The sequence below is a fragment of the Mustelus asterias genome, chromosome 11 (assembly GCF_964213995.1).
Source record: "Mustelus asterias chromosome 11, sMusAst1.hap1.1, whole genome shotgun sequence".
Lineage (NCBI taxonomy): Eukaryota > Metazoa > Chordata > Chondrichthyes > Carcharhiniformes > Triakidae > Mustelus > Mustelus asterias.
Window position 1 is genome coordinate 11358662 of NC_135811.1, and position 24344 is coordinate 11383005.

The following is a 24344-nucleotide window of genomic DNA, read 5'->3' on the forward strand; positions in this document are numbered from 1 at the left end:
CTGTTCGGGTACACTGAGGGAGAATTTAGCACGGCCAATCCACCTAACCAGCACGTCTTTCAGACTGTGGGAGGAAACTGGAGCACCCGGAGGAAACCCATGCAGACACAGGGAGAACATGCAGACTCCACACAGACAGTGACCCAAGCCGGGAATTGAACCCAGGTCCCTGGCGCTGTGAGGCTGCAGTGCTAACCACTGTGCCACCGTGCCACCCCAGGGAGCTGATAGGTTGGCAGAACAACAACGGAATAATGGGGATTTAAAAAAATCTTCTTCCATTCATACCAATGAAGACAATCTATCTACTTCCCCTGGGTGATGCTTGAACTGGACTGAGGTCACTCAGCCTGATTTCCTGTGAAAGCAATTGCATTGTTGTGTGTTGCAGTCCTGTCGGAACTCTCTCTCCCTGTGTTCCCCACCTTCTGCTGCCTTCTTCCACTAAAAAAGCAATGTCCTCCTTGACCATTTGACACAGTCCTTCTCCAACAACTTTCATCTGTTGGCCTGCTCAGTAGGGTTGTCTTTGCCCAGTTTAGCAGATTTCTTTTTTGTTTGTGACCAAAATATTCCCAGCAATGGTTTCTCTTCCAGTCTTTTGGTTTCCCCCTTAAGGAGCTATCCTTGAAACCCAGTCTAAGGCGGGATTTTCCCAAGCCCCCGTTGGTGGATTCAAAGGCGAGCATGGGTCGGGGGGAGGACAATATGGCGGGAGGCCCAGTAATCAGTTTCATGCCAGTGTGAATTTCCCACCAAGTCCTCCACTGGTGCCGGCCATGGCTGATCAGGAAACCCGCCGGAAGCCAGCGTGAAATTCGTTTGCGTCCCGCTAATGGGATATAGATGAAGGCCTGAGGGGAATCTTCTACTTGCGACCGATTCTCTGTGACACTGGCAGGAAGACATGCCGCGCCAAACATGTTTGGAAAAACGAGGTGTGCAGATATTGGAATTCACTTGAACTTTTATCCCTGGAGCGTAAGGATGGGCTTAGGGGTGGTCTTATAGAGGTCTGTTAAATTATGAAGGGCATACATCAGCTAGATAGTCAATATCTTTTCCCAAAGGTAGGGGAGTCTAAAACTAGAGGGCATAGGTTTGAGGTGAGAGATACAAAAGTGTCCAGAGAGGCAATTTTTTCACACAGAGGGTGGTGAGTGTCTGGAACAAGCTGCCAGAGGTAGTAGAGGCTGAGGAAAGGTGTGGAAAAGTCTTTTAAAAAGCATTTAGACAGTTACATAGGTAAAATGGGTATAGAGGGATATGGGCCAAACACGGGCAATTGGGACGAGCTTAGTGGTTTAAAAAAAAGGAGTGGCATGGGCAATTTGGGCTGAAGGGCCTGTTGCCATGGTATTAACCTCTATGACTCTAATGCCTGGCTGTCTTCAAGCAGGGGCATGCCAACAGGAACATCACAACAATGTTTTGGGCATGTATCTGCAGTTGGACCTCCCAGATTGGCTGTCCTGGAGGAGGTCCATCTTGCGGCCTCAGAATGCTCCTGGAGATCTATCTTCTTTGTCAGGACATCCATCTTCTTTCTTCAATAGCGAATCAGTGATGTTGGGCACCTTTTCAATATGGTGCCCGGATAGGATGATAGAATACGCACCATCAGGTCGGCCCCACCGTGGAATATGGCACAACATACCTGGTTGCATAATTAATATAGCCCATGTTCCCACCCTGCCACAGGACTTGGTCCCAGAACGGGAGAATTCCATCTCTAGTTTTACTTTTCCACACCTTTCCTCAGGTTACAAGAGGGGTCCATGCTTTCAGTCACCTACAGCTCGTGATCCATTTCCCTCCCCTCCTTTAAAAGGAGGCTGTAAATCCACCCAATCCACCAAGGCCGGGATCTTCTGTTCCTATCTGAGGATGGTGGACCTTCGCTTGGTCTGTTCCGTCTGCAACGATCCTTGCCGCAAAAGAGACCGGAAAATCTCAGCCCAAGACTTTCATCTCCTAACATCTCCTCCTTTGACTCCATATCTAACTTTTAAACCCTACCTCTGGAAACCCTGAGCCATTTTTTAATGTTAAAATGCACCAATAAGTTCAAGTTGTTGTGTTTGTAAACCCTGTTATTTTTCCTGTTTCCCTCATTCTCTTTTCTGATCTAATGTTTTTTTTTTCAAAATTTGGGCTTTGCTATTTGTCGTTTATCTGCTTTAAGAAGCCTTATCTCGACATGCTTACCAGGACATGCCAACACTTTCCTGTAACTCAGCCTTTCCAACACAGTAACATTGACAGAACTACGGTCTTTGTCATCTGCTCCTAGACGTCCATCCCATCAAACAGACACTTGTTTACAGATCTGATGTCAGGAGGTTTCCAGACAAGACACTAATGCAAACAAATGTGTCCATTTATCCCCCACGCCAGGGTTTTTTCATCAAACTTTCTCTTTGCTTCAGTTCTAGTAAGCAGTCTCTGGACTAGAAGGATTAGTGTATATGATGAGTCAGGGAATCCCCTGGGGGAAAAATAAACATTTGCTCTGAAATAATGGGTGGAATTTTCCATTCTGGAGACAAAATGCAGTAGCGGGCGAGAAATTCAACGTGATTCCCGCTGGGGAGTGCGGTAGATTTTCATGTCTGATTTTCCGCTTCATGGCTCATTAATCATGCTTTGCGAGGAGGTTGTCAAATCTCATAGTGGGGCAGGCAGAGATTTACCCGTCCCACCATAACCCAATGGGGTGAAGTCAAAGATGGCACCCAACACAGACGATCACTAACTGCAGGTCCGGTGTGTTGTTTTGTTCTGGTTCTCAAAGCTGCCCAAGCCTCGGCTCCAAGGTTCAGCAAGGCCTCCCTGGGGACTCTCCTCCAGGGCACCCAGGGAAGGCAGAAGGAAGTCCTCTTTCCGAGGGATGGGAGCAGGAGGTCCACCCACCTGACCACGCCGGCCTGGGAGAAGGTCGCCAAGTACAAATGGACCACATGGCGGTGCAGGAAGCAAATGAATGATCTGATGCATTCCACAAGGGTAAGTGAAACTTCTCCTCACTCCAAACTCAGGCCAAAGGTTAGAGTGCACCAGGGTGTCACACGTTACTAGTAGATGGGACATCAACATTAAATGTCTGCCATCTCATATAAGTTTTTACACAAATGGTGTCTTAGTTCCTGAATGGGCAGAGTTCAACACACGTTGCAGACACGCATGTTCCTGAACGGTTCATAGAGTCATCAAGTCATACAGCACAGAAACAGGCCCACTGTGTCTATGCCGACTATCAAAGAGCAATCAATACTAATCTCAATTACCAGCACTTATAGAGTATTTACCAATACATATAGAGGTTCTTTCATCCATAGTGCTCATAGTCAATCCAATGTCTTTACACTGGACTAGATTGCCCACATTTGGCAGGAGAGAACCAAGATCAGAGGGGGTACACCCGAGAGTATATTCTCTTCCCATGAAGAGCAGGTCACTCAAGGTGTTTCAAGGATTGTACGAATCTTTCAGCTAATCCATTGGTTAATGGATGATAAGGTGCAAATTTTATGTGCTGAACTCCATTTATTTTGAGCTAATCCTCAAACTCTTGTGAAGTAAACTGTGAACAATTATCACTAACAATCTGTTCCAGTTGACCAAATCTTGCAAAGCTTCTGTCAAGTTTTTGAATGGGTTGTTCAGTTGTAGTAGATTTCATGATTACAACTTCGGGCCACTTTGAGTGTGCATCAGTTATGACCAAGAATATGTAACCCTCAAATGGACCAGCGAAATCTATATGTAATTGTTGCCATGGCATTTTAGGCCACTTCCAAGAGTGTAAAGGAGACAATGGTGGTGTATTTCTCATTTGTGCACAGGGTTGACACTGTCCCACTTTATCTTCAATCTGAGCATCCAGACCCAACCACCAAAAATGATTACGCACTAATTCCTTCATCCCGACTATACCAGAATGTCCTTCATGTAGTTCCAGTAAGAAGTCTCACAACACCAGGTTAAAGTCCAACAGGTTTATTTGGAATCATGAGCTTTCAGAGCACTGCTCCTTCATCAGGTGAGTGTAGTTGTTCAAGATTCCCCACAATAGACACCCACCTTGTGCGGTCAACTCAAGCCTACTTGACACATGAATTCCAGCTTTCATTCATTTTAATACCATATCCATCACCTTCCCCATCATGGGATCATTTCTGGTATGTCTCTGAACTTGAGAAACTGTCAGAGGCAAATGATCTACCAACGAAACATAAAGAATATCAGCAAAACTAGTTGGTGGTATCTGCTCACTAGGTAAAGGTAAGTCTGATAATGCTTAAAAATGGCACTCTGATTAATAATACTCTATATCGTCAGAGTGTAGATAGCATCAGTGATCATCTTTGCAACTGACTAGCAGCTAACAACGGTATGCCTCTTTACGATCCAAAAATAATAGTTAAGGGTCGATGATCAGTCAATAATGTACATAACCATAAAAATAATGATGAAACATTGATATGCCATAAATTATACTCAATGCTTCTTTTTCCAGCTGAGCATAATTAGGTTCAAACTATTCAGAGTACGCAAAGCAAAAGCTACTGGTCATTCTTCTCCTAAAGTTATAATTTGTGGAACTACAACCCCTACTCCATAAGGTGATGTGTCGCATGCAAGCAGTAATAGTAGCCACGGATTAAAATGAACCAACACTTCAGACTTCTGAAAAGCATCTTTGATATCCTTGTATGCTTTCTCAGTCTGTTGTCCAGTCCCATGACTTTCACACATGTTAATTTATGCAATGGCTTCAATAATGTAACTAAGTTAGGAACAAATTTGCTATAATAATTTACTAATCCTAGAAAGGACCTCAATTGCATCACATTCATCAGATGTGGTGCTTCTAAAATAACATCCATCTTTATAGGTGCTTTATGTAGGTCTTTACCACCATTAGTGTGATCCAAATACTGGATTGACATCTGGAGAACGTCACACTTTTCTTTCTTGATACACAGACCATGTTTTTGAAGATGTTCCAATGTTGCTTCTAAATTATTCAAGTACTCTTGTTCATTGGACCTTGTGATTAGAATATCATGCAGGCAACATTGTACACCAGAGAGATCACTTAAAGTCTGATCCATCAATCTTTGGAATAGGGCTGGTGTGGATGTTATTCCATAAGGGAATCTTTTATAGTGAAAAAGACCTTTATGAGTAACGATGGTAGAAAATTGTTGAAATTCAGCAGCTACATTTAACTGTAAATGTGCTTGTGAATGGTCAATCTTGCTGAATTTCTGCCCACCTGATAACCCAGAAAAACAAATCTTCAATGAAAGGAAGCGGATATTGATCAGCACACAACACTGGATTTACGGTTGCTTTAAAATCACCACAAATAAGAACTGAACCATCTGGTTTCATGACAGGTACAATGTTCCTTGACCACCCCTTACTCCTGCCTCTGTTTTACCTCCCATGTTCCACCACTTATACACAGCCAGGAAACAGATTGTCCTTATTATCTGCTGGCGGGGCGTTTAATTTGGAAGGAAACATAATTCCAGTGAGTTCACTTTTTATTGAGCGTCAATGAGATGCAAATGAATGGAGATGTGCTTCCCGACATTAATCAGCAGGAAACTCAATCGACCTTTAACCCGCCATTCAAGTCGGGAGAACAAAATTCCAAACAAATTTCCAGTCGGCAGGATATTGACTTTCTCCATCACCCAAATTTAGTGCCTCTGCCCGACATAATTCCCACTGCCAGCCGGAGCAGGGAATTCCACTCAATGATTCTTTGGGTGGGATTTTGGCATCTTTTGGCAAAGGGTTATCTCAGGCAGGGAAAGTGGCTGGTAACCTGCTGGCTGCCAGCTTGTCTTGCTGTAATCGTAAAAACTTTCCCAATAAAGGGGGAAGCTCCCATGTTGTCATGCTGGCAGGGTTTGATTTTTAAAAGATCGGGGTGCCATTCTTTAAGGGCAAAGATTTGTGCTGTGGTGACTTGGAGGAGTTACTTCTGAAGGTAATGGAAGCGAGAGGGGGAAGGTACGTAGCCTCGTGGGAGTTGTGGAAATCTCCAGCGGCCATTTCCTTACCCAGACCACTATCGTTATCAGCCTCAATGACTTGCTCATCTGCTCCAAGGGATTTATAAACCTTCAATCCAGTTATCTTTTCAAGTATGATCTCTTTACTAAACTAATTTCTTTTCGTTTCTCAGTTTCACAAGTTCATTGGTCACAGAGTATTTCTGGGAGTTTTTCTGTACTTTACCCTACACTTTATACTATAGTTAAGAAAGCCCACCAATGCCTCTACTTTCTCAGAAGACTAAGGAAATTTGGCATGTCAGCTACGACTCTCACCAACTTTTACAGATGCACCATAGAAAGCATTCTTTCTGGTTGTATCACAGATTGGTGTGGCTCCTGCTCTGCCCAAGACTGCAAGGAACTGCAAAAGGTTGTGAACGAAGCCCAATCCATCAGGCAAACCAGCCTCTCATCCATTGATTCTGTCTACACTTCCCACTGCCTCGGCAAAGCAACCAGCATAATTAAGGACCCCACACAACCCGGACATTCTCTCTTCCACTTTCTTCCGTCAGGAAAAAGATACGAAAGTCTGAGGTCACGTACCAACCGACTCAAGAACAGCTTCTTCCCTATTGCCATCAGACTTCTGAATGGACCTACCTTGCATTAAGTTGATCTTTCTCTACACCCTAGCTATGACTGTAACACTACATTACGCACTCTCTTGTTTCCTTCTCTATGAGCGGTATGTTTTGTCTGTACAGTGCGCAAGAAACAATACTTTTCACTGTATGTTAATACATGTGACAATAATAAATCAAATCAAATCTTCCGTGAAAACAGACACAAGGTAATTATTTAGTTCCTCCGCCGTTTCCCTGTTCTCCACTGTCAATTCTCCTGCCCCCACTTGTAACAAGCCCACATTTGTCCTGGTTAATCTTTCCCTTTTCACATACCTAAAGAAGCTTTTACAGTCTGCCTTTATGTTCCTCGTTAGTTTGCATTCATATTCTCTTTTCCCTTAATCAGTTTATTGATTCTCCTTTGTTAGGTTTGAAATTGCTCCCAATCTTCAGGTTTACTGCTTTTTCTGGCATCCTGATAAGTTACTTAAGTTGGGTGCTTGTGCCTTTGAGAAATGTATATCTGTTGTAGACTGCGTAGTATCTCCTTAAAGACTAGCCATTGCCTGTCTACCGAGAGATCTTTTAATGTATTTCCCCAATCCATAATCGTCAACTTTCCCCACATACCTTCATAATTTTCTTTCTTCAGATTTAAGACCCAAGTTTCATAGAGTCATAGAGGTTTACAGCCTGGAAACAGGGCCTTCGGCCCAACTTGTCCATGCCGCCCTTTTTTTTAAAAACCCCTAAGCTAATCCCAATTGCCCACATTTGGCCCATATCCCTCTATACCCATCGTACCCATGTAACTATCTAAATGCTTTTTAAAAGATAAAATTGTACCCACCTCTACTACTACCTCTGGCAGCTTGTTCCAGATACTCACCACCCTCTGTGTGAAGAAATTGCCCCTCTGGACACTTTTGTATCTCTCCCCTCTTACTCCTTATCTCTCTGGAGTGTAGAATTCCAAACACTAACCACTCTTTAAGAAATAAACCCAACATATGTGGGAATTTACTCTGCTCTGATTTACTTTACACCTGACGTAATTTTAAAATACGGCACTTAATTAACCCCTGGCACAATATTAAGAAATTCTAGACCCTCTCTTTCTTAATTTAACAACCTGTGCCTCGGAAATCTCTATTTAAATAAATATGGGATATGAATGTGGTGTGGATAGGTTATGATTATATTATTAACACGATTACAGATTTAATTTTTCTTTTAGACTTCGTCTTCAAGCACCCAGGGCCAAGGTGAAGAATAAAAGAAAAGGCAACGCAACAATTAAATACATATGTGGTGTACTGCATTGGTTTGAGGGGGTCTCCTAGTTCTGATCCTATCGAGTTGGTTGGAACACGCTGGTCTCCTGAAACAAATCAAGTGGAGGTGACCAGCTCTCAGTTTCCACAATGATTCACCCGCAGTGAGAAGAAAAGTGGGAAATGGTAACGTTTATTTATTATTTATTTCAGAATGAATTATATCACATTCAAACTTAATGCAAAAATCTATCATATTGTGGTCACTATTTCCCAAAGGCTCCTTTACAACAAGGTCATTAGTTAGCCCTTTCTCATTACACAACACCAACTGCAAAATAACCCGATCCCTAGTTGGCTCCTTAGTGTACTGCTCCAGAAACCCATCTCATAGACACTCCAGAAACCCATCTCGTAGACACTCCAGAAACCCATCTCGCAGACATTCCAAAAACCCATCTCATAGACACTCCAGAAACCCATCTCGTAGACACTCCAGAAACCCATCTCATAGACACTCCAGAAACCCATCTCGTAGACACTCCAGAAACCCATCTCAAAATTACTCCAGAAATCCCCCTCCAAAGCATAAACGCTGATTTGGTTCATCTTTGGGTAAATTTACCAGTCTCGCCGACAGGAATCGTTGACAATTTGACCATTGAAAGGTCTGTTAACCCCGGCAGGACCGGAAAATCCCACCACCAGTTTGTGTGTGAATTGAAGTGGCCTGTTATTACTGTATTGCCCACATTACACGCAAGTCTAATTTCCTGATTTATATCGTGCCCAACATTACCACTTTAGTGTCCTGTAAACAACTCCCACCAATGTTTGCTGCCACTTGCTGTTTTTTAGTTCCACCCAAACTAATTCTACATCTTGATCCTTCGACCTAAGATCCTCTTGTACTGCTCTCGTCCTTTAATAAGAGCATTACCCATCCCCTTTTCCTGTCTGCTTGTCCCTCCCAAATGCTGAATATCCTTGGATATTCAGATACCAATCTTGATCACCATGTAGCCATGTCTCCGTAATGGCGGTTAAATTATACATTTACCTCAATTTGTTCATTCAAATCATGGACCTTTTTGTGAATGCTCCATCATCAGACAGAGTGCCTTAATTCTGCTTTTACAGCATCCTTCTCTATTCTGAAAGCAAAAATGGAAGACAGATGAAGAATAGGCAAGGATCAAATAGAATTTCATCTGTCTTCTATTTTTGCTTTCTACTTTTTATTTTCTCTCAAATCTGAGCATCCCCTCGGGTTCCCATCTCCTATCAATCTAGTTGAAACTCCAGCTCAGATTTCTGCAGCTGGTGACACTTCCTTCACATGTGATCGCCTAGTTCACCAATAATAGAACATAGAACATAGAACATAGAACATTACAGCGCAGAACAGGCCCTTCGGCCCACGATGTTGCACCGACCAGTTAAAAAAAAAAAAAAACTGTGACCCTCCAACCTAAACCAATTTCTTTTCGTCCATGAACCTATCTACGGATCTCTTAAACGCCCCCAAACTAGGCGCATTTACTACTGATGCTGGCAGGGCATTCCAATCCCTCACCACCCTCTGGGTAAAGAACCTACCCCTGACATCGGTTCTATAACTACCCCCCCTCAATTTAAAGCCATGCCCCCTCGTGCTGGATTTCTCCATCAGAGGAAAAAGGCTATCACTATCCACCCTATCTAAACCTCTAATCATCTTATATGTTTCAATAAGATCCCCTCTTAGCCGCCGCCTTTCCAGCGAAAACAATCCCAAATCCCTCAGCCTCTCCTCATAGGATCTCCCCTCCATACCAGGCAACATCCTGGTAAACCTCCTCTGCACCCTCTCCAAAGCCTCCACATCCTTCCTGTAATGTGGGGACCAGAACTGCACACAGTACTCCAAGTGCGGCCGCACCAGAGTTGTGTACAGTTGCAACATAACGCTACGACTCCTAAATTCAATCCCCCTACCAATAAACGCCAAGACACCATATGCCTTCTTAACAACCTTATCTACTTGATTCCCAACTTTCAGGGATCTATGCACACATACACCTAGATCCCTCTGCTCCTCCACACTATTCAAAGTCCTCCCGTTAGCCCTATACTCAACACATCTGTTATTCCTACCAAAGTGAATTACCTCACACTTCTCCGCATTAAACTCCATCCGCCACCTCTCGGCCCAACTTTGCAACCTGTCTAAGTCTTCCTGCAAACTACGACACCCTTCCTCACTGTCTACCACACCACCGACTTTGGTGTCATCAGCAAATTTGCTAATCCACCCAACTATACCCTCATCCAGATCATTAATAAATATTACAAACAGCAGTGGCCCCAAAACAGATCCCTGAGGTACACCACTTGTAACCGCACTCCATGATGAATATTTACTATCAACCACCACCCTCTGTTTCCTATCCGCTAGCCAATTCCTGATCCAATTTCCTAGATCACCCCCAATCCCATACATCTGCATTTTCTGCAGAAGCCTACCATGGTGAACCTTATCAAACGCCTTACTAAAATCCATATATACCACGTCCACTGCCTTGCCCCCATCCACCTCCTTGGTCACTTTCTCAAAAAACTCAATAAGGTTAGTAAGGCACGACCTACCTGCCACAAAACCATGCTGACTATCACCTATCAATTCATTACTCTCCAAATAACTATAAATCCTATCCCTTATAATTTTTTCCAACATCTTGCCGACAACAGAAGTGAGACTCACCGGTCTATAATTCCCGGGGAAGTCTCTGTTCCCCTTCTTAAACAATGGGACAACATTCGCTAACCTCCAATCTTCTGGTACTATACCAGAGGCCAACGACGACCTGAAGATCAGAGCCAGAGGCTCTGCAATCACTTCTCTTGCCTCCCAGAGAATCCTTGGATAAATCCCATCCGGACCAGGGGATTTATCTATTTTCAGACCCTCCAGAATATCCTGCACATCCTCCTTATCAACTGTAATACTGTCTATTCTACTCCCTTGCAACCCAGTGTCCTCCTCAGCTATATTCATGTCCCCTTGCGTGAACACCGAAGAGAAATATTGGTTCAATGCTTCACCAATCTCCTCCGGTTCCACACATAACTTCCCTCTGCCATCTATAACTGGCCCTAAACTTGCCCTAACCAACCTTCTGTTCTTGACATACCTATAGAACGCCTTAGGATTCACTTTAACCCTATCCGCCAAAGTCTTCTCATGTCCCCTTTTAGCCCTTCTAAGCTCGCTCTTCAACTCCCTCTTAGCCAATCTAAAGCTTTCTAGTGCACTACCCGAGTGCTCACGTCTCATCCGAACATAAGCCTCCTTTTTCTTTTTAACCAACAAAGAAACTTTTTTGGTGCACCACGGTTCCCTAGCCCTACCAATTCCTCCTTGCCTGACAGGGACATACCTATCACAGACTCGCAGTAGCTGCTCCTTGAAAAAACTCCACATGTCGGACGTTCCCAGTCCCTGTAATCTCCTAGTCCAACCTATGTTTCCTAATTCTCTCCTAATAGCCTCATAATTACCCTTCCCCCAGCTAAAACCACTGGCCCGAGGTTCATGCCTATCCCTTTCCATCACTAAGGTGAACGTAACCGAATTGTGGTCACTATCACCAAAATGCACACCAACTTCCAAGTCTAGCACCTGGTCTGGCTCATTTCCCAGCACCAGATCCAATATAGCCTCACCTCTAGTTGGCCTGTCTACATACTGAGTCAAAAAACCTTCCTGCACGCTTTGAACAAAAACTGACCCCTCTAACGAGCTAGAGCTATAACAATTCCAGTCAATATTAGTCAAGTTAAAATCCCCCATAACAATTGCCCTATTACTTTCACTCCTAAGCAGGATTGACTCCGCAATCCTTTCCTCAACCTCTCTAGAACTTTTAGGAGGTCTATAAAAGACTCCCAACAGGGTGACCTCTCCTCTCCTATTTCTAATCTCCGCCCATACTACCTCAACAGATAAGTCCTCATCAAACCTCCTCTCTGACACTGTGATACAATCTCTGACCAATAATGCTACCCCTCCCCCTCTTCTACCTCCTTCCCTACTTCGACTAAAACATTTGAACCCCGGGACCTGCAGCATCCATTCCTGCCCCTGCTCTATCCATGTCTCTGAAATAGCCACAACATCGAAGTCCCAGGTACTGATCCACGCTGCAAGTTCACCCACTTTATTGCGAATACTCCTGGCATTGAAGTATACACATTTCAAACCCTGCTCCACCCCACCTCTGCAATGCCGTGCATTGCAGTCCCCATCCATGCATCCCTCACTTTCAGCCCCACTACTCAGGATCCCTCCCCCCCCCCGAATCAGTTTAAACCTCCCTGCATGGCCTTAGCAAATTTACCCCCCAGGATATTGGTCCCCTTCTGATTAAGGTGTAGACCATCCTTCTCATAGAGGTCACACCTTCCCCAGTACGAGCCCCAATTGCTTAAGTACCTGAACCCCTCCCTCCTGCACCATCCCCTCAGCCATGAATTCAAACCTTCCCTCTCCCTATTCCTCTCTAAACTATCCCGTGGTACAGGCAAGAGTCCAGAGATAACCACTCTGTCAGTCTTGGCCTTTAGTTTCCACCCCAACTCCATAAATCCCTGCCTAATATCCCCTTCCCCTATCCTCCCTATGTCGTGTGTCCCCACATGTACAATAACTTGTGGTTTATCTCCCTCCCCCCTAAGAGTCCTGAATACCCTGTCAGACACATCCCGGACCCCAGCCCCTGGTAGGCAACACACCAACCCTGAGTCCCTACCTTTAGTTCCGACCCTCCTATCTGTCCCCTTAATTGTGGAGTCCCCAATCACAAGGCCCAGTCTTTTACAGCCCCTAACCACCTGAGCTTTCTCACTTGGCTCACCCCCAGAGATCTGCTCTCTATGCTCAGTTGATTCCTCCTCAACTGTAGCCTCCAGCACCGAAAACCTATTATGGAGGGGAACCGCCCCAGGGGATTGTCTTCCCGATTGCTTCTTACCCCTCCTCCTGGCATTGACCCAAGCCTCATTTCTAGGAGTTACTATTTCTCTATAACTCCTATCAACTTCCACCTCCGCCTCCCGAATAATGTCCATGACTTCCCACCTACTACAGGACATGAATTCTGCACAGCTGAGCTACCCTGTAATGCCTCAACTTTCTTCACTTGGGTTAAATTTATTTTACTTTGATTTACTCATAACTTTATTTTATTTGGCCTTAACTTAATAAATCTTACAACTATTGATAAACTTTACAAGTGCTGATAAATCTGATTAATACTTAACATACTTTATTAATTGCAATAAATCTTACTTAAAGTACCTCTTTGCCCCATGAACCTAATTCACTACTCATTTGGCCTATGCCTCACTCCAACTGCTTTTAGCTGGTTGACAAATCATTGCTACCACCAGGCAGTTCCTTGTTTAACAAAGTAGTCCAACTTAATTGAAAATTGTTAGTTCTATGTCAGAGCCTTACTCTTACTCCATATTTAAACCTGAAAAAGACTTGCTAGAACTTACCGAGTATACCTAATTTGCTACTCACTTGGTCTACATTTCACCCAGACGTTGTATCCTGACTCTGCCTCCCTTACTCTTCAGGGCTAACCCCCCTACACTTTGAAATAATACCATGAGATCTTCATACCCACCTGAGAAGGCCCTTATTTCTTTTATTCATTCTTGGGACATGGGTGTCGCTGTTTGGGCCAGCATTTATTGCCCATCCCTAGTTGCCCTTGGAGGGCAGTTGAGAGTCAACCACATCGCTGTGGCTCTGGAGTCACATATAGGCCAGACCGGATAAGGATGGGAGATTTCCTTCCCTAAAGGTCATTAGTGAACTAGATGGGTTTTTCCGATAATCGACAATGGTTTCATGGTCATCAGTAGATTTTTAATTCCAGATATTTTTTATTGAATTCAAATTCCACCACCTACCGTAGCAGGATTCGAACCCGGGTCCCCAGACCATTTGTTGAGTTCTGGATTAATAGTCTAGCGATAAAACCAATAGGCCATCACCTCCCCCTCCCCTTTAACGTCTCATCTGAAAGGTGGCACCTCTTAAATTACGATGTGCTTACAGTAACGCACTGGGAGTACTAGCCTAGATTTTTATACTTAGGTCTCTGGAGTAGGACTTGAATTCAGCTGAGTCTGAGATGAGATTGTTACCCACTGAATCATAACCAACATGTAAACATGTGTGAGGGAAGGCTGTGTGTGGCCGTTGAGAGGATTTGGAAAGGATTCACGAGGTACGTATTCAAGCAGTCTACAATCAATCTACACATATAATTAACAAGGTGCCTGACTGAGGTCTTTAAAATTAAGAATGGGTTGAAAAGGGACAATTTGAAAAACCTCAGAGAATATTGGAAACACTCAACGCGCCAGGCGGCATCTGTGGGGAAGAGAAACAGTCAACTTTTCCAGCATTGCCTGTTTTAATTTCAGAGTTGCCGAATGCACAATACTTTGCTTGTATTAGTGTTTGATTTACGGACCCATCATCCTGTTTTTGGCAACAAGACCAAGATAAGGCAATAAATGTGTTGCAGCGTAAAATGTTTACTGCTCTCTCTCATACCCTTTTCATTTACAACTGGGAAAATGCCAGTGAACATACTAAACATAACTCGATTTCCAAGAAGTGTGTAGCTATCTATACATGCATCCATGCAACGATCTGGTTCAATTCAGTCTGAGATTTCTCAGCTTTCTGTGCGTGTGAAGTGAGTTTTGTTTCTTCTGCCAAGTCACTTTGTTGAAAAACATTAACAGATGGTAAACACATTGGAACGAATGGCCCAAATGTGACTCTTCAGTTTGATGGGATATCAACAGGAGGCAAGAGTAACAGGAGCTTTATACACCATCGTGCACATGGCTTTTCCTTTGTATTATCGGCACCCTTGATTCTGTGGAGATATGTTAAAAAAGTAACGGAGTTCTCGACTCTTCATAGGACATCACCTCCTCAAGCCTACAGCCCCTTGTTGAAGTAGACACAGTTCACTTTGTCTCCATACTTAGTGATTATTGAGTCCCTCAGCTCTGGCTCCAATTTAGAAACGGTCATAGAACTGTAGAAAAACAGAGAATGTAAATCTTTCAGAATGCAGCCGTGTTTCCACAACAACAGTTTGGGTTCAAAGCCTCCCATCTGGATGAGAGCTTAAGACAACAATTGAAGCATCATCAGTCATTCAGCAAACAGATGAACATTTCAATCCTAATTTGGAAGCAACCCAATTAATTTCCTTTTCTAGTCAAGTTGGTCACACACCTCAATATTCCTCCCTCCCCACGTACTGTACACACACGCACCGGGGGACGGGGTGCAAATGGCTGTGCTCCCACCCCCTCCACAACCCCCAGACGCAAACTCGGCCTGGAGCACACTTCCCACTGCAACAGAACCAACCAGACCATCTGGCAATTAACACCCAAAGAAACAAGGGTTCCACAGCCATACCGCACTGCGGATGGGCTAGATAGTCTGCCAGTGGGACTTAGAGCCTTTGCTGGGGAGGACGTTCCACCCTCGGGAACTGTTGCTTAATCCAAATAGTTGGCAGCTCCAGCAGTCCTGGCAGTACCCACTAATGTACCTTTGCCACTCCCAGGACTGCAAGCAGGCCTAAGGCAGCGGCCCATGGGGGGAGTTTATGGAGCGGGGCCGTGGGGGTGGGGTGTATTACAGAACAGGTGTCTACGAAGGAAGGGGGAAGACGATCTTAGGCATGTGCGAAGGCACCCACTCCCTTCCACTCCAAACTGCCTACCCACCTCCGTCCAACTGCCCATGCCAGTGTAATATTGCAGTTATCTGGCGTGTCAGAAGCTCAGTTAAGCTTTGATTATTTATTTAAATCTGGTGGATGGACCACTGATTTCAGTGCCTGCCCAGCCCCCGCTATTATGGGAGTGAGTTTGGGGGTGAGTGGGAAGGTGGAGGAGTTGGCACTTGTTCTACTTTACATGATCATCCCCCCCCCCCCGCCCCACCCCCCTTACCAAAAACACAAAAACACTCCCAGATGCAGCACCTACAACTCAGCGCCATGTTTCTACATCGCTATCAACAGACTGCTCGGACATCAGCACCCTGCAAACCCTAGTCACTCAGAATGTTAGGACTCCACCCCCTGCATCCACTTCCGCCGTTGACGCTACCCTCCAGGGTGGACTGGTCCAGCTTATAAATTCACAGGGCATTAATGTTGTTCTGTTAACTGAGAGGTATGCTTTAAGTGTAAGTGTGAGCTGCTGATTTATCATAATGCATTCACTACTACAACATGAATGTAAATGCCCATTTATAAAATAAGGTTTATTCGTTTATTTATTACAAGTCGTCTTACATTAACATTGCAATGAAGTTACTGTGAAAATCCCCTAGTCGCCACACTCCAGCGCCTGTTTGGGTACACTGAGGGAGAATTTAGTATGGCCAATGCACTTAACCAGCACATCTTTCGGACTGTGGGAGGAAACTGGAGCATCCGGAGGAAACCCATGCAGACACAGGGAGAGCGTGCAGACTCCGCACAGACTGACCCAAGTCGGGAATCGAACCCGGGTCCTTGGCGCTGTGAGGCAGCAGCGCTAACCACTGTGCCGCCGTGCCACCATTTATAAATATCTGACCAATTTCCCTTTGTTATGGTTTACAGCTGCTGGACATAGACAGGGTGGGGACCGACGTTCTGATGGTCACCTGCACCCGGTGCTATGCAAGAACGGGGTGTTGTGCCCACGTGTAATGCTGCTGTAATTTTCACGAAGATCCTCGCCTCCATCCAGCAATCTGGTGTTAATTTCAGGCAGTGAGAAACCGCGTTCATTCCAGGCTCATGGTTTTTCTGGGCTGCTCAATGGGTGGTCTCAAATTCCCCTCCGGCAACACAATACAAGCACTTCTTTTTAATACATGAAACTGTAACAAACATTGGAGTTTGAAAAAGCAACAACTCTTAAGTAACCTTCAGAGAGTTAAATAGTTAACTTACCACCTCTGAGGGAAAAGGGAACACGCAGCAGGCACCATGAAGATCAAGCTGTGGGAAGAAAACTAAATTATTTCTATTCATCTTTCTAAAAATATAGGTTTACAGCATCAAGGGTTACAGAGCAAAACCATTAAAGTGATGGTAACTTCCATGCAATACAATAACAAATACACACAAGATCATAACTTTGCTTTCATAAAATCCCTACAGTGCAGAAGGAGGCCATTTGGCCCATTGAGTCTGCACTGACTCTCCGAAAGAGTATCTTACCCGGCTCCACCCCCTCCCAGACATTGGGAGAATGTGCAAACTCCACACAGACAGTGACCCAAGGCTGGAATTGAACCCCAGTCTCTGGCACTGTGAATAGCTCCCACTAACCACTGTGCCACCCCATTTAGAAGGCGGCCATTCGGCCCATTGAGTCTGCACTGAATCTCCAAAAGAGCATCTTACTCAGGTCCACACCCCTGCCCTATCACTGTAAGCCTGCACAATTACCATGACTAATCCACCTAACCTACACATCTTTGGATTGTGGGAGAAAGCCGGAGCACCCGGAGGAAACCCACGCAAGACATGGGAAGAACGTGCAAACTCCACAACGTCCGGAATCGAACCTGGGTCCCTGGCACTGTGAGGCAGCAGTTCTATCCACTGTGCTGCCGCCAGTAGGAAGGTTCAGGCCTTTTCTTATTTTTTCACAGGATGTGGGCATTGCTGGCTGGGCCAGCATTTTTATTGCCCATCCCTAATTACTCTTGCGAAAGTGGTGGTGGGCCACCTTCTTGGAACCGCTGCAGTCCACGTGGTGTAGGCTCATCAACAGTGCTGTTTGGAAGGTAGTTCCAGGATTTTGACCCAGTGAGAGTAAATTGAACTATAATTCCAAGTCAGGATGGTGAGTGGCTTGGAGGTGAACTTGCAAGTGGTGGTGTTCATATGCATCTACTGCCCTATCCTTTCAGGTGGTAGAAGCTGCACATTCTGAAGATGCTATCAAAGGAAGTTGGTGAATTGCTGCAATGCATCTCGCAGGCTAATTTAGTACTGATACCAGCAAGTATACCTTACATAGAGCGTGGGTGACAGTTCATAGAATCCCTACAGTACAGGAGGAGGCCATTCGGCCCATCGAGTCAGCACCGACAATAATCCCACCCTAGGCCCTATCCCCACAACCCCACACATTTACCCCGCTAACCCTTCTAACCTACACATCCCAGGGCACTAAGGGGCAATTTAGCCATAGCCAATGCACCTAACCCGCACATCTTTGGACTGTGGGAGGAAACAGGGGCACCCGGAGGAAACCCAGGCTGACGCGGGGAGAACGTGCAAACTCCACACCGACAGTGACCCAAGCTGGGAATCGAACCCAGGCGCCTGGAGCTGTGAGGCAGCAGTGCTGACCACTGTGCCACCGTGCTGCCCCAAGTTCATCAAGGATTTCAAGGATAGTCAATTGAGAGCCCTTTTAAATGGATTGGTTGTGTGTTAAAATGGAAAGGCAGCAAGACTGGTGTTCTGAAAGAGTGAGACGACTAAGTTGTAGGGTCAGCTTCATCTGAGTTCTATTAGAATGTATGTGTTATCTGAGTCGGAAGATTGTGTGTTCAAATTCCATTCCAAAGGCTTTGAATACAATAGCCCAGTGCAGTAATGTGGGAGTGCTACAGTGCTGGAAGTGTCTTCACCAGGATAAAATATTAAACCAGCGTCCTGTCTGGCCTGTCAGGCAAACATAGAAGATCCCAAGGCACCATTTCCAAGAATAGAGAGTTATCCCTGGTGTCCTGGCTAATATTTATCCCTCATCACAGAAGCAGATTATCTGGTCGTGCTCACACTGCTGTTTGTAGAACCTTGGATAACTGTTGGTTACATCCAGGAGTTCCAGGGTAGGTCAGGCTGATGTATATATAAGAACATAAGAACTAGGAGCAGAAATAGGCCATCTTTTTATCTGGATAGACACATGAACAGATGGGGAATAAAGAGATTGAAGTGGTTGGTCCAGATAGGACAACGTGATTGGCGCAGACTTGGAAGGCCGGAGGGCCTGTTCCTATGCTATACTGTTCTTTGTTCTATCTGGCCCCTGGAGCCTGCTCCGCCATTCAATATCACGGCTGATCTTTCCATGGACTCAGCTCCACTTACCCGCTCGCTCACCATAACCCTTAATTCCTTTACTGTTCAAAAACGTATCTATCTTTGCCTTAAAAAACATTCAATGAGGTAGCCTCAATGCTTCACTAGGCAGGGAATTGCACAGATTCACAACCCTTTGGGTGAAGAAGTTCCTCCTCAACTCAGTCCTAAATCTGCTACCCTTATTTTGAGGCCATGCCCCCTAATTCTAGTTTCATCAACCAGTGGAAACAACCTCCCTGTTTCTATTTTATCCAGTCCCTTCATAATCTTATATGTTTCTATAAGATCTCCCCTCATTCTTCTGAATTCCAATGAGTATAGCTCCAAATATAAAATTTGAAAAATGCGATGAAGCTGCTTGTCCAATCAGAGGCTAGTTTCACCTGGCATTGGCTGCTGATGAGCCTATGAACAGTCAATGCAATGAGATGTCAGCCTTTGATTGGACAAGCTGTAGTCAGCAGGAAAATAAGTCCTCTAGACCAGGGATGGAACAAGAGAGTGGACGGCAGAGTGAGGTAGGCAGCGGCCATGGGGCAGGAGGGGAAGTGGCTATGGGGGGAGGGGGGAGGGAAGAGTCCATAGAGAAAGGGAGAGAGGGGAAGGTGAGTGTGTATGACAGTGGGAGAGGCAACTGCGCGCGTGAGAGAAAGACAAGAGGTGTGTGAGAGAAGTGAGAATATGAAAGAGAGAGATGTGAGTGTACAGGAGTGTGAGCTAAGTGTGTGTGCAAGAGAGGTGAGGGTGTGAGTCTGTATGTATGTGTACATGAGAAGGAGAGTGTGTCAGTGAGTGAGTGAGCATGTTTGATTTATTATTGTCACATGTGGAAGTATTGTTTTTTGTGTGCTATACAGAGAAAACATACTGTTCATAGAGTACATGGGGAGAAGGAAAGAAGAGGGTGCAGAAAATAGTACTGCAATCACAGATGGGGTGTCGAGAAAGATCAGCTTAATATAAGGTAGGTCCATTCAAACGTCTGACAGCAGCAGGGAAGAAGCTGTTCTTGAATTGGTTGGTACGTGTTCTCAGACTTTTGTATCTTTTTCCCGATGGAAGAAGGTGGAAGGGAGAATGCCCGGGATGTGTGGGGTCCTTAATTATGCTGGCTGCTTTTTTGAGGCAGCAGAAAATGTAGATGGAGTCAATGAATGGGTGGCTGGTTTGCGTGATGGACTGGGCTACGTTCACTACCCTTTGTAGTTTCTTGTGGACTAGATCAGAACAGGCGTCATACCAAGCTGTGATACAACCAGAAAGGATGCTTCCTATGGTGCACCTGTACAAACTGGTGAAAGTCATAGCGGACACACCAAATTTCCTTAGCCTCTTGAGAAAGTAGGAGTGTTAGTGGGCTTTCTTAACTATAACATTGGCATGGAGAGACTAAGACAGGTTATTGGTGATCGGGACACCTAGAAACCTGAAGCTCTCGACCATTTCTACTCCATCCCCATTGATGTAGACAGGGGCATGTCCTCCACTATGCTTCCTGAAGTCGATGACCATCTCCTTCGTTTTACTGATATTGAGGGAGAGATTACTGTTGTCGCACCATTTCACCAGATTCTCTACCTCTTTTCTATACTCTGTCTCGTCATTGTTTGAGGTGTGAGTGTGCATGTGTGAGGAGACAGAGTGTATCAGTGAGTGAGCATATGTGTGTGTGCGCGCGAGCATGTATGTGAGAGTGTGTGTGTATGTGCGAGCGTGAGGAGACAATTTGAGTGTGTGTGTGTGCAAGCGTGAGTGAGTGCGTGTGTGAATGTGAGTGTGTCAGTGAATGAGTGAATGTGGCAGTGATTGCGTGTCTGTGTGAGATATAAGATTCCAGCTCTGCAGCAATATTCCTAAATAGTCAACAAATGTGAGCAAAAGAAGCAACATCCCTCTCATTAAAATGATACAACAGGCAAGACTTGAGTACTTTGTTGAATGAGATAATGTTTTAATTATAATAAATGTATGAGAAATAGAAAAGACTTTTAAATTTATTTTTGTGTATTTGTACCTATTGCGCAAAACAATCACATTTTTATGGTTTAACTCCTCAATATAATGAGGGTATTTCTTGGGGGTTCCTTCAACACCCTTGGGAAGTCAGACGGGCCGAGGTACCCGCCAGCAGGTATGGGGAATAATGGCCAGGATCCCCATTCATAAACCACGTCCAGTGTTTGAAGTGTGGGGTCTGTGGGGATGATTGGGTTTTTAGAAATCATAGCAATTACATCACCTGTGACACTCACTGGGTGGAATTTTATCGTCTTGCCCGCCACGGGAATTGTAGCGGGTGGGACATGGATTGTGCAAAGATCTGTTGACCTCAGGTGAGATTTTCCGGTCTTGGGGCGAGCGTAGCTGGAAATTACCCCCCATTGTCTCAGCCGGACAGCGAGAGCAATCATTTTCTCTGGCGGGGAGAGTACACAACAAAGCGACACAATCTTAAAATTAGAGCTAGGCTGTTGAGGGCTGAGGTCAGGAAGCACTTCTTCACACAACGGAAATCTAGAACTTTCTCCCTAACAATTCAGTTTAGGCTGGGGTGAAAACTGAAAATTTTGACAGAGATTGGTAAGAGTATTAAGGGTTACGGAAGCAGCACAGGTGCAGAGGGTTCAGACATAGATCAGTTAAAGAGCTAACTGAATGGCAAACAGGCTGGAGGAGCTGTAAGGATGATCATCATCCAAAGGATCACACATTATTAAATCGCCATTTGGTTACCCCCACATGGACACAACATGCTTAGGATGGGACCAGAAGGGGAGAAACGGAAGAAGAAGAAGAAGAAAGTGTTTGAAATAAACACAAACTATCTATCGTGTGAATGCAAAGATCCACCACACTGCTGATGTTGCTGAATTATATTTGGACAAGGCTCTTGTCATCTGTAACTGATTCAAACAAAGCTTTCGAATTTTCCAGGCAATCCATCATCTTTAACATTTTTATATAGTCATTATGGTACTGGTTTAGCAAACCAGAGGTCAGGAGTTGAAGCCCCACATTACAAAGTTAGGCGTTCAATAAATTGTGTCAGTTGCGGGCTGGCAACAGGAAATAAAATTACCGCAAAAGCCACTGAACTGTCCTAAAAAAACTAATTAGTTGATTTTTGTCTGAGTGAAGGGAACCAACTATCCTTCCACGGATCTGGACTGGATGTGGCTCAGTGCGTAGCACTCTTGCCTGGGTCAGAAGGTCAAGGTCTACTCTAATTACTTGAGCATAAAGTTCTAAGCTGACGCTCTAGTCACTGAGGGGGCACTGAGCTGTTGGAGGTGCTATCTTGGGATGAGATGTTAAACCGAGACTTAGAATCCTACAGTGTAGAAGGAGGCCATTCGGCCCATCGAGTCTGCACTGACCACAATTCCACCCAGGCCCTATCCCCATGCATTTACCTTCGCTAGTCCCCCTGACACTGAGGGGCAACATGCATGGCCAATCTACCTAACCTGCACATCTTTGGACTGTGGGAGGAAACCGGAGCACCCGGAGGAAACCCACGCAGACAAGGGGAGAATGTGCAAACTTCACACAGACAGTGACCCAAGCCAGGAATCGAACCCGGGTCCCCGGCGCTGTGAGACAGCAGTGCTAACCACTGTGTCACCGTGCCGCCCTGTCTATCAGACACTGTCTGCTCTCTCAGGTGAATGGTGTTCTGGCCAATATTTATATTTGAGTCTGTCAAATATTTGCTTATTATCACAATGCTGTGTGTGGGAGTGTGCTGTGTGCAAACTGGATCCTACGTTTCCTACATTACAACAGTGACTACACATCATTACGTTCTTCATTGGTTGTAAAACACTTTGGGATATGTGATGGACAGGACGAGAGCTACGTAAATGCAAGTCTTTCTTTAATACTGCTGAAAAAGTGACTGGCTGTTGAAGCTTTTCATCATGCACTCATCAGGACAGATACAAAAATACCAAATTTCAAAGGGATCGATCGACAATTAAAGTAGAAAAAAGTGGACTCTGATTGGTCAAGGTCTTGCCATGGAAGATGCACCAGTGAATAGTTATCCCCCAAACTTGTGTTTAAATTTTAAAAAAGGCAAGTCCAACGTAATGCTACCGTCAAACCGTAGCAAAACTCTGAACATCGTGTCGAACATTAGATGTGATTCCACGATTGGACATCACTTGCTGAACAATCCCATGTGTGTTGAGAATTGTACTAATGACCAATTGAAGATTATCAGGTTCGCAATGTGGCTCACTTATGCTCACTATTCATACGCAGGGCCCTATCCACTGCAAGTGGGAAGAACACATTCAGGCATAATCCCCATGGCAAAACCTCAACCAATTGGAGTTGACCAGCCTTTTGGAACTCCTGATGATATTGTTGTAAGTTCTTTCGTACTCAGTCGTGACTAAAGGTTTGTGATCCTTTTCTATCATAGTGTGAAAACCCAAGATGTAGTCAGCAGATTCCTCTATGGCCACGTAGCTGTTAATGCTGCCTTTTTGATTACTGCACATCTCTTCTCTGTATTTGTTAATGACTCTGATGTGTAATAGGCAGGAATGTATTTTCCATCTCTCTGTACCTGAAAAGGTGCTGCCCCCAATCCTATAGAGGGTGTGTCCACTACAATAATTGGTAGGTAACTCCAGATCATAGTACAATAATATCTGATGACATCAGCCTCTTCTTGGTTTATTCAAATGATTTCTGATGTGCCTCTTCTTAACACTTGGTGTTAACAACTGCAGCACTGTTAAATTTTTAGAAAATTTCCCACTTGATTCATCATTCCCATGAACCTTTGTAACTCCGAAATTTTCCTTGGAGCTAGACATTCTTTTCTTGCCCTGGATCAACATTTACTCCTGATTCACTCACTATGGGACCTAGAAACCCGATTGTTGGCTGTGAAAACTTACATTTACTGTACAGTGTCAATCTTGCCTCTTGTTGTCTTCTCAACACTGCTCTCACTCTCATACCATGCTCTGCTTGAATGGACTCATGTGTTAACACATCATCCGTCTGGTAAACAACTCCTTTCAAGTCCTCGAAAAGATTTGACATTGTACTTTGAAAGGTCTCCGTGTTGTTGTTATTCCAAAGAGTAACCAGTTAAAACTAAACCTTTGGAATGGTGCTATGAAAATCGCGAGAAGCATGGGCTCCTCTTCTAGGTGACATTTGCCAGAATCCACTAATAGTGGATAATACTAATTTAGAGAATAATGAGAT

General features: G+C 44.7%; 1 protein-coding gene across 1 annotated transcript in view; it reads right to left on the reverse strand.

Annotated features, from left to right (window-relative positions):
• Positions 1–12743: 12743 nt before the first annotated feature.
• The window catches only part of sfxn2 (sideroflexin 2), a 96153-nt gene continuing 84552 nt past the window's right edge, over positions 12744–24344 (reverse strand). Inside the window, exons 11-12 of the mRNA XM_078223163.1 lie at positions 16959–17006; positions 12744–15029 (exon numbers count right to left, since the gene is read on the reverse strand). Coding sequence (XP_078079289.1) covers positions 14930–15029; positions 16959–17006 — 148 coding nt within the window. The 3' untranslated portion in view covers positions 12744–14929. The remainder of the gene's footprint in view (positions 15030–16958; positions 17007–24344) is intronic.